The sequence below is a fragment of the Rhincodon typus genome, chromosome 18 (assembly GCF_021869965.1).
Source record: "Rhincodon typus isolate 14 chromosome 18, sRhiTyp1.1, whole genome shotgun sequence".
NCBI lineage: Eukaryota > Metazoa > Chordata > Chondrichthyes > Orectolobiformes > Rhincodontidae > Rhincodon > Rhincodon typus.
Window position 1 is genome coordinate 47,546,191 of NC_063349.1, and position 12,986 is coordinate 47,559,176.

The following is a 12,986-nucleotide window of genomic DNA, read 5'->3' on the forward strand; positions in this document are numbered from 1 at the left end:
AAATTTGTAAATGAGCAGTAGGTGCACTGCAGAGTAATATTTGCCAAGTGCATAATACTATAGCACTTTGCATTGCTGTACAAAATGGGAGTCTTGAATCAAACTGTACAATATAAACAAACAATTTCTTGTTTTTTAACAGGTTGAATCTTCTCCTTTTGTTGAACGACTACTGAAGAAGGGTTATGAGGTTCTGTATCTGACAGAACCTGTTGATGAATACTGTATCCAAGCTTTGCCTGAATTTGATGGAAAGAGATTCCAGAATGTTGCAAAAGAAGGGCTGAAATTTGATGAAAGTGAAAAGGCTAAAGAGAAACATGAGGCAATGGAGAAGGAGTATGAGCCACTCTTAACCTGGCTAAAGGACAAAGCACTAAAAGATAAGGTATGTGACCACAAGATACATTAAGGTAGTAAGATCATTCAAGTTTTTTACATGTGTGTAAGGATGTTTCACTTTTTGCAGCAGCAAAAACAAAACTTTTGAATTGTCAACTTTTTTTGTATCAATTGTAGAATGATTCATTCATTCTTAGTCAGTTGTTAATGCAGTGTACCATGTGCCATTTTAAGTGCTGTTATAGGTAAACCTAGTAAGTCGGTGCTTAAGTTGTGGAATCCTAGCAGGAAAAGACTATTCCCACAATTTTCTAAAGAACAGGGTGTTTTTAAATACCTAAAGTGAAGGCAGGATTTAAGGCAGAGGGCACCAAATAGTGACAATCAGTCAAAACACAGTTGGGAATTTTAATAAACTTAGTGTCCTTACAGAAAAAATGCATAGCCTCTTAGGAGCTGAAGGGAATTCTAAATGCTTTTTTATTTTTTTTAAAAAGATTGAGAAGGCTGTACTGTCCCAGCGTCTAACAGATTCTCCTAGTGCACTTGTGGCCAGCCAGTATGGGTGGTCTGGTAACATGGAAAGAATAATGAAGGCACAAGCCTACCAGACTGGAAAAGATATTTCAACAAAGTAAGTTTTTAATAGTCTTAAACAGTAACATACTACATTTGGTATTGGGTCAGAATATCCTCTAAACCTAAATTTGGCTTGCAGTTTGATGCAGGACACTTTGTTAAGGAACAAGCAGCAATTTTAAAAATGTTAATACTAATGCGAGACAATGCATGTTATGCACTTGAAATTTTTCATACGAGCCCTTGTAAAACGGAGTGGGCTATCTTTACAGCTTTTGTTAGTACTAAGTGGAATGACTAAGATTTGATCAGTATCTTTTTAGTACTAATGAGTTTGTGAACTCTTTCTTTCAGTTATTATTCTAGTCAAAAGAAGACATTTGAAGTTAATCCAAGACATCCTTTGATAAAGGAGATGCTGAAACGAGTTAAGGTAAGGTTATTTGGAAAAACAACTCTAGGATTGTATAATTGCCACAAATGTTCAGAATTAAATGGGCTGTACCATGCCAATTTGGTTTGTGTAAGATTTGGGTTTTGTTGTGGCCACTTTTTTCAGACCAGTTAAGCAATTATTTTCTATCACAGAAAAGCCATTGTAACAGTGCAAACATTTTAAACCAGTGTCTTACCAAAGTACCATTTTACGGTTGGTACTGGGCACTAGTGAGGCAGAAGTGGTTTAAGTCTCAATATTGCACACTGCATATGCAACATTGCATTTCTGGGTTAGCACAGCATTGTGGTGGATTAAAGCCTTCCTTGAAAGGAAGGAAATCTACTTTTCTATTTTGCAAAATCTACTGAGGCTTTGTTCTAATGTAAAACTTTATATTTCCTTCAGGAAAATGAGGAGGATCAGACTGCCACTGACCTTGCTATGGTATTATTTGAGACTGCCACGTTACGCTCTGGTTACCAATTACCAGACACCAAGGCCTATGGCGATAGAATTGAAAGAATGCTTCGCTTAAGCATGAATGTAGATCTCAATGAACAGGTATACAGTTGTGTTGGTTAAACTTGTGTTTAACAAAACCTTCATTTGGTTGGTTTTCTTTTTAAGGATGGCAAGACCTAACATTTGACAGCATTGTGGGAGTGAAATGATTTGACTTGATTAGAATTGTATTCTAATCACTGAATTATTCCTGTTAAGGTTGAAGAGTATGAAGAGATATCTGAAGAGGCTGAAGAACAAGAGGAGAAAGAAGATATTGCAGATGATGATGATGATGAAACAGAGGAAAAACAGACTGAGGTAGGCTTTCAATTAAATCTAGAGGCTACTGCTTTGAGTTACAAAATGACACCGAGTTTGGGTTCAGTTCCAGACCAGCTGAGGTTAACAGTTAAAGTCCTGCCTTCTCAACCGTGCTCCTTGCCTAGTTTAACCCTCAGCTAAATTCCTCATCAGTTGTGTTGAAGTAGTGCTCCTTTCTTTTCCCCCACCACTTCTGGGATTGGTTCAATTAGCTGGATGGCTGGCTTTATATGAGAGCAGCCCTAGGATATGTTGGGATTTTGGTGACTTTTTACATGTGTACAATAATGCAAAGACCACTTGCAATACTTCAGTTACATGTTTCTTCCCATTTCCAGGAATCCACAGATGTAAAAGATGAATTGTAAGGAATTTGAAGACTGCAATTTACACTGGGAAGGTGTAATATACTGAAATGAGACCATTTGAACAGGATGAACAAACCATTCACTATCCCTATTAAAGGTCTGGGAGGGCGAAAGTTTTGTATGTTACTTGCATTCCTTCAAGTGAAATGACTGTAAATTTGTAATATTTAAAATGACTTTGTGAAACTTGTCATGTAAACCATAAAACTTTTCCAAAAACTTTGTTCAAGGTTTTTTAATATTGTTCATTCAATGAAACCCACTTAAAATAAATTGCTGGCATGCAAAATGTTCCAAAATAGAGCAGTTTGGCCTGCAGGATCCTTTTCTATAGGATTGCAGTCTTAGCACTCCATTCTACTGTCTAAAATCAATATAGTAAGGTGTCAGTTCGTCCAGAAATAACTAGGCACTCAGCTTAAGTCATACCTTGTTTAAATTTTACCCCCTCAAGTATTTTCAATTGTTCAGCTGCCCTGTAAAATGTGCTTTCGCAAGAAAACTTGCAAAACCCTCAGGTAACATTTTTATAGCTTAATCATTAGGTTGACTTGTGTCAAGTCAAGATTTTGTTTACTGTCTAAGCTGAATTGAAACTAGTCAGTAGTAATAGGAAATTGCATTGACCAAATATGTTCTCAGCCTTGAATGAAATAGCTGACTGGCAGTTCTGTGAATACTCAACATGGTTGAGAGCCCATGAAACATGTCCAGCAGGTGCTAATAATCCAGCATACAACTACAAACAGGAACTTGTTTGAATATGAAATGAACAGATATTCTCAAGTTCACTTCATCTTATTTGTAACTTACAAACGGTGAAGTACTTGGCAAAATGTTTTAACTTGGAAACCCACAAGCCACACTCAATTAACAATGAAATGGAAAATGTTCTTTTTTAACTTTAAGAATATTTACATTGCAAGATAAAGACAAAAACAACCCTGCAGTTTCTCAATCCGCTGTAAGGTCTGAAGAATTCACTAATCGTGGCTAGATATACCAGCAGACCACCATTTTCTGTAAAGTGGGCCAACAGCTTACCTTTAAATACATTTGGTCACACATGGGTGAAAGAATTGTACACACTTATACAAGCAAACAACACTTGAGTGGAATTTTTAAATGCATTATAAGCTGCCCATAACTTAAGAACTTTGAATTTTTTCCACTTTCTTTTTAATGTTGTTCAGAATTGTGAGTTTGTACTTGACTTTTCAGACCCAGTAGTTCTGTTTTAAGCTCGCCTGGTTTAGGTGGAATTTCTGGTATACTCTAAAGAAAACAAAGTTTAAATGAAATTAGTTGTAATAGTACTGACCATATTGTATGGTGTTTAGCTATTTGGCAAAGTACTAGCTATTAATAACATTCCCTGTAGCAGATGTTCTGAAAACAACACTAGGTTTAAACTACACTTCATATCTTAAATATTGTCCTAACACCATCCCTCTTTCTTTTCCAAATGTAATGCATATTTGCACAAACCAACACAGTTATCCCATTGCTTGGAAATGGGGCACGTTACCACAAAAGTACAGTATTTAAATACACACTTATTCCTGGTGTGCAACACCATTGCAGAATTTCTATTTGGAACGTTCCTTAATTTTTTAAACTACTGAATTTTATTTGCATGTAATTATTGGAACCCCTATAATATGCACCAAAAATACAGATCATTGCTTCAACTGCTTTGCAACTGCTGCACATCTTGGGGAATTAGGGGTTACTCTAGCAAAGTCAAGTTACAAATAGACTTGAAGGTTTAACTTAATTCATATGTAACTACACTTAGTCAAATACAAAAATGAGGAGCTTTTCCAGCAATTGTTTGTTAATGATGTTATCTAGACAAGTATAATAATTGTCAGTGTTAATGCTACACCCTAAAAATCTTAACTTAAGCATTTGTGTATTTTTTTTAAATGTCACAGACTCATTTTCCAAACTATAGGGTGGATCAAATGCATGCTAGAACTTCTAATGTGACTATGTTAAGAGTGCAGCAAACTAAATCATACCTGTTAACATTTGTGGTTATTTAACTTTACAATATGGGAAGGAAGAAAATTTCATTCCAGAGTACGTGCTGTCATTTAGTATTATCATCACTCTTAACTGACACGCATGCTGCACAAATGGCTCTTCTGTGCTATGGAAGGGCTTCTTAACTCTTGCGTATCGCTGCTATGTTGAAGAATAATGTTCCCTCAAATCTGCATTGCGAGCCAAAAGGCTTCCATGCATATGTCAGCTCTTTTAAATTACTCTGTGTAGTCATCAACTTAAATATTTTTATTAGTGTATGAGTGATTTAAGGGCATGTTAGTAGAGAGTAAAGAGTGATTTCATTGTAGGTAAAGTCAAATTGTTCACCAATCCCTTCCAAGTGAGAGAATATCTAGGGACATTGTTGCAGAGTTCCTTAGGATAGATATTTTACAATCAACCTGTTTGCAGATACTATTACACACCTATAAACAGGTGGAAATTGAATCCTAGCCCAGAGGTGAGGACACTACTGCAGCACCACAGGAGACCTCAACGGTTATTTCAATCAACGCATTCAGACCAATGTTCCCTCTAACCTTAATTTTTGAACAGCTACTGCTATGTTCCGTATAGTGATCAGCATCAACACACCCATCACAACTTGACTTCTCATTACTGCTGTGCACAAGCCTTTGCGGCCTATGCAGCCATTTTGAGAATTAGAAGACTTGCTGATTATGACACATCTGGAGCAGGTGGGACTTGAATTGCAACTTATGGCCCAGAGGTAGGGACACTACCATTGCCTCACAAAAGCCCTCAAGTTCCTCAGGATAGAAAAAAATTGTAATCTACCTGTTCACAGAGATTTTATTACCTCTCTACAGCAGATGGGACTTGAACCCAGGCCTCCTGGTTCAGAGAGTATTGTATCCTTGGTCCAACCATTTTCAACTGCTTCATTAATGAACAAAAATGCATGACAAAGTCAGAACTAGGAATATTGGCTGATGATTGGACCACTTGAAGCTTGACAGATACCCAAGCAGTCTGTCCTTATGCAGAAAGACCTAGACAACATTCAGGTTTGGAGTGATAAATGGCCTGTGACAAAATTCACACCACATACCTGCCAGGCAATGACAGTGTCCATTGGGAGAGAATCTATACCACATGAACTGTGTCAATTCAAGAAGGCAGTTCATTAATTACCTTTGAGAAGGTGGTAGAGATAGGCAATAAATACTAGCCTCGCCAACAATAGTTAACTCATGAATGAATATAAAAAAGATTGAGGACTGAAGCAGCAAATTTATTAGAAAACAAAATGAACAATTTCTCACTCACCAAATCTGGTCTGTAGTACCTGTGTACTACCTCTGCTCCTGCAAACATCGCAAGAAGGCTTGACCCCAACGTCTTCAGATAACGAGGCCACGACACCCCTGCTGGCATTTTTATTTTCTAAAACAATCTCCTACTTCACAGCACTGTCAACTGCAAAACATTGGACATCGTTAAAAACTCCTATGAAGAGTCACTACAGCACTACCATATTAAAATGGTTTAACAGATTAATTATCTAAATTAATTTAGATATGGCAAATCACAAGTGCAACAATTTTGTGACATCCACCACCCACCTTCAGCTCTGATCAGATGGCTGAAATAATGACATCTTCTTTTGTGGATATCACTTCTTAAGAGTTTGTCTTACATTCTTGCAATTTCCAACACCTCTTCATTTATCTTATGGTTTTTTTATTAAAATCAAGCTCATGTTTTAGCATCCACGTTTCAAATAACTTCTTTTACAGCTCTTTATTTATTGTCCAGATTTCTGAGGCATACAGGAAAGTGGATAGAATGTAGCATAGAATCACACAGTGCAGAAGAGGCCTTTGTGTGACGTGAGAAACACCTGGCCTTCTAACCTAATTTCATTTGCCAGCACTTGGTTTATAGCCTTGAATGTTATGATGTGCCATATCATCATAATGATGTGATGAATGTTAGGATGTGCCAAGTGCTCATCTAGGTACTTTTAAAAGGTGTTTTGTCTTTGTCTTTACTGACCTCCTGGAAAACACATTCTAGACCCTTACCATCCTATGGATAAAAAAGCTTTTCCTCACGTTCCTGCTAAACCTCCTGCCCCTCACTTTGAACTTGTGTCCCCTCATGACTGACCCTTCATCTAAGGGAACAGCTGCTTCTTATCTGCTCTGTCCACGTTTTTCATGATCTTATACACCTCAATCAGATGACCCTTCAGTCTTCTATGCTCCAATGAAAACAATCCAGAGCTATCCAAAAACTTTCCTCATCAATTTTCCATCCCAGACAGCATCCTGATGAAGTTGAGTTTTTTTTCTTATAAGCTTGAGCTTTCTCATTGATACATTCTACATCACAAAATTTTATGCGGCTTTCTTGATCCTTATACTTACTTTGACATTGCATCTACCATCTTGCGCTGTTGATTTAGCTACAAGAGAGGAGGCAGTGTTTAACAGCTACAGGTTCAAGATTTTTCATGGGGGTGGTAGTGGTCAGGGAGAAGAGGAGGGGAAATCAAACAGCGACATCATAAAATCATGGGCTGAGTGTATATTTCCGATTTTGAAAAAGTATTTTTGTAAAGCCCTAAACTACTCTCAACTATTAGTAACAGTAAGCTCTTAATTAGTATTGGTGGTGTTTACTGTGGTACATATCTAACTGGGAGGTGTAGCTTTTATTAAGTTTAAATTAATTTACCACACAATAAAGATGTCAAGTCAGGTAATGTGCTGTAACTGCAGGATGCTGGAGCTTCTGGAAGCCAGTAGTGATCCAAGGCAAAAACAGCCACTGTGAGAGTCTGTAGCTACAGGAACCTCAGGTCAGATTCAGTGGACTGGAGGCTGAGCTGCACACACTGTGGAACATCAAGCAGGGGCATCGTTACTTATCGTTACCTCAAAGGAAGGGTCACCATTCCCGAAACTTCAACTCTGTTTTTTCCTTCACAGATGCTGCCAGACCTGCTGAGCTTTTCCAGCAACTTTGTTTTTGTTCCTCAAAGGTAATGATCTCTGGCACCACTGGCAAAGATTAGAAAAATAAATGTGTGGCTCAAAGTTGGCAAAGAAATGGGTTTTAGGTCATGGGGCACTAGTAGAGTACTGGGTAAAGAGTGAGAAGTATTATTGGGACAATCCAGACCTGAAGCATGTGAAGACAGTATTCTAGTAATAAAAACGTTATTGAAATCTTTGTATCTTTCAGAAGAAAGGCTTGACCAAGTAAAACAGCTGATGTAGTAGAACATGAAAACATTAATTTTGTACAGGATAAAAAATATCAATGAAGCTTGTCAGTTGAAAGCACACTTACATAAAACTTTTAAAAATTCAAAAGAAAGGTAATTCACATAACTAGGAAAGTAGAGAGGGTTTTAAACTATGCAAGGTTGATGAGGAATCAAGCTTGAATAAATGTAGCAGATCAAGGGTTAGAGTCAAGGCATGATAGCACATGGTAATATGGGAAATGATGGTCAATGAATGGCAGGAAAGGACAGAAGAACTGATCATTGACCTCAGAAAGAAAGGAGAAGAACACGCACGCATCTACATCAATGGAGCTGAGGTTGAGAGGGTGGAGAGCATCAAGTTCCTAGGAGTGACAATAGCCGAGAACCTGTCCTGAATGAAATGGTCAAGAAGGCACAAGAATGCCTCTCCTTCCTCAGGTGGCTCAGGAAATTTGGCATGTCCATACGGAACCTCACCAACTTTTACAGATGCACCATTGAAAGCATACTGTCCGGGTACATAACGGCCTGTTATGGCAATTACTCTGCCCAGAACCACAAGAAACTACAGAAGGTTATGTGCATAGGCCAGGCCATAATGGAAGCCAACCTTTCAACCATTTACATGGCTTGTTGCCCCAGGAAGTACTGCGAACATCATCAAAGACTTATCGCACCCTGGTTATGCTCTCCAGCAACCTCTTCTGTTAGGCAGTAGATACAAAAGCTTGAATATGTGCACCAGCAGGTTCAGGAACAGCTTCTTCCTGGCTGTAATTAGACTGGTTAATGGACTCTAACTTCAAATAATGCTGATCTTGCCTAGCACATGCCCTATGTGACGTAACCTGTATGGCTGTAAGTTTTTTTTTCACCCTATGATCTGCCTGTACTGCTCATAAAACAAAGCTTTTCACTGTACTTAGGTACACATGACAATAAACCAAACGAAATCAAGAATACACCAGCCATAGATATTACAAAGATAACAAAAAGACAAAACTGAAGGCGATGTGTGAATGCTACTGCATTCAGGTACAAAGTAAATAAATTGACAAGACGTATTGAAGTAATTTTATTTTGTTTATTTACTCATTCATGGAATCTGGGCATCCTATCTAGCTGGACCAGTATTTATCGTCCCAGTTGCCGTTAAGAAGGTGAAAGTAAGCCAGCAGGGAGAGTGTTCCAGGATTCTGAACCAGCAACACTGAAAGAACAGCAACATATTTCCAAGTTAGGACAGTGAGTAGCTTGGAGGGAAACTTGCAGGTGGTGTTGTCCCCATGTATTTGTGGCTGTTATCCTTCTAGATGGCTGTGGTCATGAGTTTAGAAAGTGCTGTCTAAGAAGCACTGGTGAATTTCCATAGTGCATCTTGTAGAAAGTGATGCTACTGAGTGTCGGGGGTGGAGGGAGTGAACTTTTTGTAGCTGTAGTGCCAAACAACTGTACAGAATATCCCAGGTGAGGTCTAATAACTGCTTATACTAGTGCAATGTCACCTCATTGCTCTTGTACTCTATGCCACTATTAATGAAATCTGAAGATACTCTATGCTTGACTTACTGCTCTCTCTACCTGGCCTGCCACCGACAATGATATGCGCACATATGCATCTGCTCCAGCACCATCTTAGATTGTGGCTCATATTTTATATTGTTTTTCAATGCTCTTCTTTTCAAAATGCATCACTGCACACTCTCTGCATTAAAACTTATCTGCCACCTGGCTGCCCACTCCAACTTGCCTATGCCTTTCTGGAGTTCTACACTATCCTCTTCATAGCTAATTCTTCCAGGATTTATGTCATCTGTCTTGGAACTGAGATAACTGACCTCCAATAACCGCAACCATTTTCTTTTGTGCAAGGTATGGCTCCAACCAAGGGGGAGTCCACCTAACAAGCCCAATTCCAATTGTGTCCAGTTTTGCTTGGGTCTATGATTCACTCAATCAAATGGTGTCAAGGGCAGTCACACAGACCTCACTTCTGCAATTCAGCTCTCTTGTCTATGATTGAACCAAAGCTGTAGTGAAGTCAGGTGATGAGTGGCCTTGGCAGAACCCAAACTGGGCATGACTTTTCTGATTATCAAGAGCAGATCAACTGGGGCAGTAATGGGCTGGATTAGATTTGTTCTGCTTTTTGTGTACAGGACATAGCTGTGAAATCTTCCACATTGTTGGGTATTGCAGCTATACAGGAACTGCTTGGCCAGAGGGGTAGCTAGTTCTGGAGCACAGTCTTCAGTACCATTACCATAATGTTGTCAGAGCCCACAGCCTAAACAGTATCAAATGCACCCAGCCATTTCTTCATCTCATATGGAGTGAACAGAAAAGACTGAAAGTGGAATCTGTGATGCTGGGGACTTGTAGAGTCAGCCAAAGGTGCATCATCCACTTGGCACTTCTGGCTGAAGAATGCTTCAGCCTTATCCTTTGTACTGATGTACTGGGGTCCCCATCTTTGAGGATGGGGATATTTGTAGAGCCTCCTTCTCCTCCACTGAGTTGCAATCACACCTCAAAAACTTTGCACAGTTCTGGTCTCCTTAAATAGGAAAGATGTAAATACTTGGAGGTAGTTCGGAGGAAGTTTACGCATTTGATACCTGGAAAGGGCAGGTCATCAAAGAGGAAAATCTAAACAGACTGTGCATATTTTCACTCAGGTTTAGAATAGGCGCCTTGTTGATGAGTATAAGATCCAAAACAGCTTTAACAAGGTGGACATGGAAAGGATATTTCCTCTTGTGGGTGAGTCTAGAACTAGGGTAAGTGTTTTATACCTAGGTATTGCCCTTTCAGGACAAAAAGGAGTGGACACAAGGTCACTGAATATTTTTAAGGCAGAGGTAGATAGACTTTTGTTGGAAATGGATTCAAAGGTTATCAGGAGTAGGTAAGAATTTGGAACTCGAAATATATCGAATGGCGGAGCAGGCTGAAGAGGCCTAAGGGCCGACTTCTGCTTCTAATTCAAATGTTCCTTTCACTTTATGAGATAATGTAAGATCTGCCACTGTACCACAATAATATTGTATCGCGCAAAGAACTGAACTAAGCCATATTGCATTTTTGATTTCTAAGGTTTTGGAGTAGATCTGTAGCTCGGGTTGTGGGTGTTGAGGTTGGTTGGCTCACCGAGCTGGTTTGTTGTTCCGCAGACGTTTCGTTACCGTGCTTGGTAACATCCTCAGTGCAGCCTCTGATGAAGCGTCGGTGCGTTTTCCTGCCTGGTTTTTAAACTCTGGGGTCCGTTGTGATAGATTGCCTCACTTCCGGGTTTCCTCCGTAGTGGAATGTATATGGGGTCGAGTTCAATGTGTTTATTAATAGCATGCTTCGTGGAGTGCCGTGCTTCCAGGAATTCTCGTGCTTGTCTCTGCCTAGCCTGTTCCAGGATCTTGCTGTTGTCCCAGTCGAAGTCATGGTTCTCCTTGTCCATGTGGATTGAGATGAGTGAGTATTGATCGTGTTTTTTGATTTTTGATTTACACAGACCACAAACAGACCATTCAGTCCAACTAGTCTGTAACACGGTTGATACATCATGGAAACCTCTATTCCACTTTAATTCACTATTTGCAGATCCTTCTGTTCTTTTTCCTGCTTTTGTTCATCCAACCTATGCTTAAAAGCATCAGATTTGCTATATTTATGTGTACATTTTGGTTGTCAGTAGAAAAACACACTCAACAAGTTTTAGTACTACAACAATGTTGTTCCATTGTTTAAGAAGGGCTACAGGGATAAACCAGGAAATTACAGATTGGCGAGCCTTACATGGTAGGAAAATTACTGGAGAAAAATGATTAGGGACAGGATTTACTCACATTTGGAAAAATGTGGACTTATCAGTAATAGGCAGTATGGCTTTCTGCAAGGGAAGTTTTTGTCTCACAAGCTTGATTGAATTTTTTGAGAAAGTGACAAAGATGATTGATAAGGGTAGGGTGGTGAATGTTGTCTACATGGACTTCAGCAAGGCCTTTCACAAGGTCCTAGATGGCAGGCTGATACAGAAGGTGAAGTCACATGGAATCTGTGCTGAGCTTGCAAAATGGACGCAGAACTGGCTTGGTCATAGAAGATACAGAGTAATAGTGGAAGGGTATTTTTCTGACTAGAGATCTATGACCAACGATGTTCTACAGGAATCAGTGCTTGGATCCCTGTTGCTTGTAATGTATATATAAATAGAACATAGAACAGTACAGCACAGCACAGTACAGGCCCTTTGGCCCACGATGTTGTGCCGAACTTTTACCCTAATCCTAACGTCTGTCTAACCTCCACCCCTACCATATACTATCATCCATATGCCTATCTAATAGCCGCTTAAATGCCCCTAATGAGGCCGACTCCACGACCCGCTCCAGCAACGCATTCCACGCCCCTACCACTCTCCGAGTAAAGAACGTACCTCTGACGTCTCCCCTATATCTACTTCCACTCACTTTAAAATTATGCCCCCTCGTAATAGCTACCTCCACCCTAGGAAAAAGTCTCTGGCTGTCTACTCTATCTATACCTCTGATCATTTTGTACACCTCTATCAAGTCACCTCTCATCCTTCGTCGTTCTAAAGAGAAAAGCTCTAGCTCTCTCAACTTTTCCTCGTAAGTCCTTTCCTCCATTCCAGGCAACATCCTGGTAAATCTCCTCTGCACCTTTCCAACGCTTCCACATCTTTCTTGTAATGAGGCGACCAGAACTGGACACAATACTCCAGATGTGGCCAAACCAGTGTTTTGTATAGCTGGAGCATAACTTCACAGCTCTTGAACTCGATCCCTCTATTAATGAAAACTAACACACCATACGCCTTCTTAACAACTCTATCCACCTGGGTGGCAGCTTTCAGGGAACTGTGAACATGAACCCAAGACCCCTCTGCTCCTCCACACTGCCAAGAATCTTTCCGTTAACCCTGTATTCTGCTTTCAAGTTTGTCCTTCCAAAATGAATCACCTCACACTTTTCAGGGTTAAACTCCATCTGCCACTTCTCAGCCCAGCTCTGCATTCTATCAATGTCCCTTTGTAACCTAGAACAACCCTCCGCACTATCCACAACTCGACCCACCTTCGTATCATCCGCGAACTTACTAATCCACCCTTCCACTCCCACA

At 39.7% G+C, this 12,986-nt stretch overlaps 2 protein-coding genes across 10 annotated transcripts in view; one reads left to right on the forward strand and one right to left on the reverse strand.

Moving 5' to 3' along the window:
- hsp90b1 (heat shock protein 90, beta (grp94), member 1) overlaps nucleotides 1–2,775 on the forward strand; it is a 17,850-nt gene extending 15,075 nt beyond the window's left edge. Inside the window, exons 13-18 of the mRNA XM_020517748.2 lie at nucleotides 143–388; nucleotides 840–976; nucleotides 1,276–1,354; nucleotides 1,766–1,921; nucleotides 2,081–2,182; nucleotides 2,524–2,775. Of these exons, the coding sequence (XP_020373337.1) occupies nucleotides 143–388; nucleotides 840–976; nucleotides 1,276–1,354; nucleotides 1,766–1,921; nucleotides 2,081–2,182; nucleotides 2,524–2,553 (750 nt within the window). The 3' untranslated portion in view covers nucleotides 2,554–2,775. The remainder of the gene's footprint in view (nucleotides 1–142; nucleotides 389–839; nucleotides 977–1,275; nucleotides 1,355–1,765; nucleotides 1,922–2,080; nucleotides 2,183–2,523) is intronic.
- c18h12orf73 (chromosome 18 C12orf73 homolog) overlaps nucleotides 2,774–12,986 on the reverse strand; it is a 15,970-nt gene continuing 5,757 nt past the window's right edge. For 6 of the 9 annotated variants that reach the window (XM_048607886.1, XM_048607885.1, XM_048607891.1 and 3 more), the window contains 2 exons: nucleotides 5,896–6,045; nucleotides 2,774–3,828 (listed from right to left, as the gene is read on the reverse strand). In XM_048607886.1, coding sequence (XP_048463843.1) covers nucleotides 3,733–3,828; nucleotides 5,896–6,003 — 204 coding nt within the window. In that variant the 5' untranslated portion in view covers nucleotides 6,004–6,045 and the 3' untranslated portion in view covers nucleotides 2,774–3,732. Of the gene's footprint in view, nucleotides 3,829–5,895; nucleotides 6,046–7,308; nucleotides 7,469–12,986 lie in introns of all 9 variants that reach the window. The other 3 variants (XM_048607890.1, XM_048607889.1, XM_048607887.1) reach the window with 1 other exon arrangement.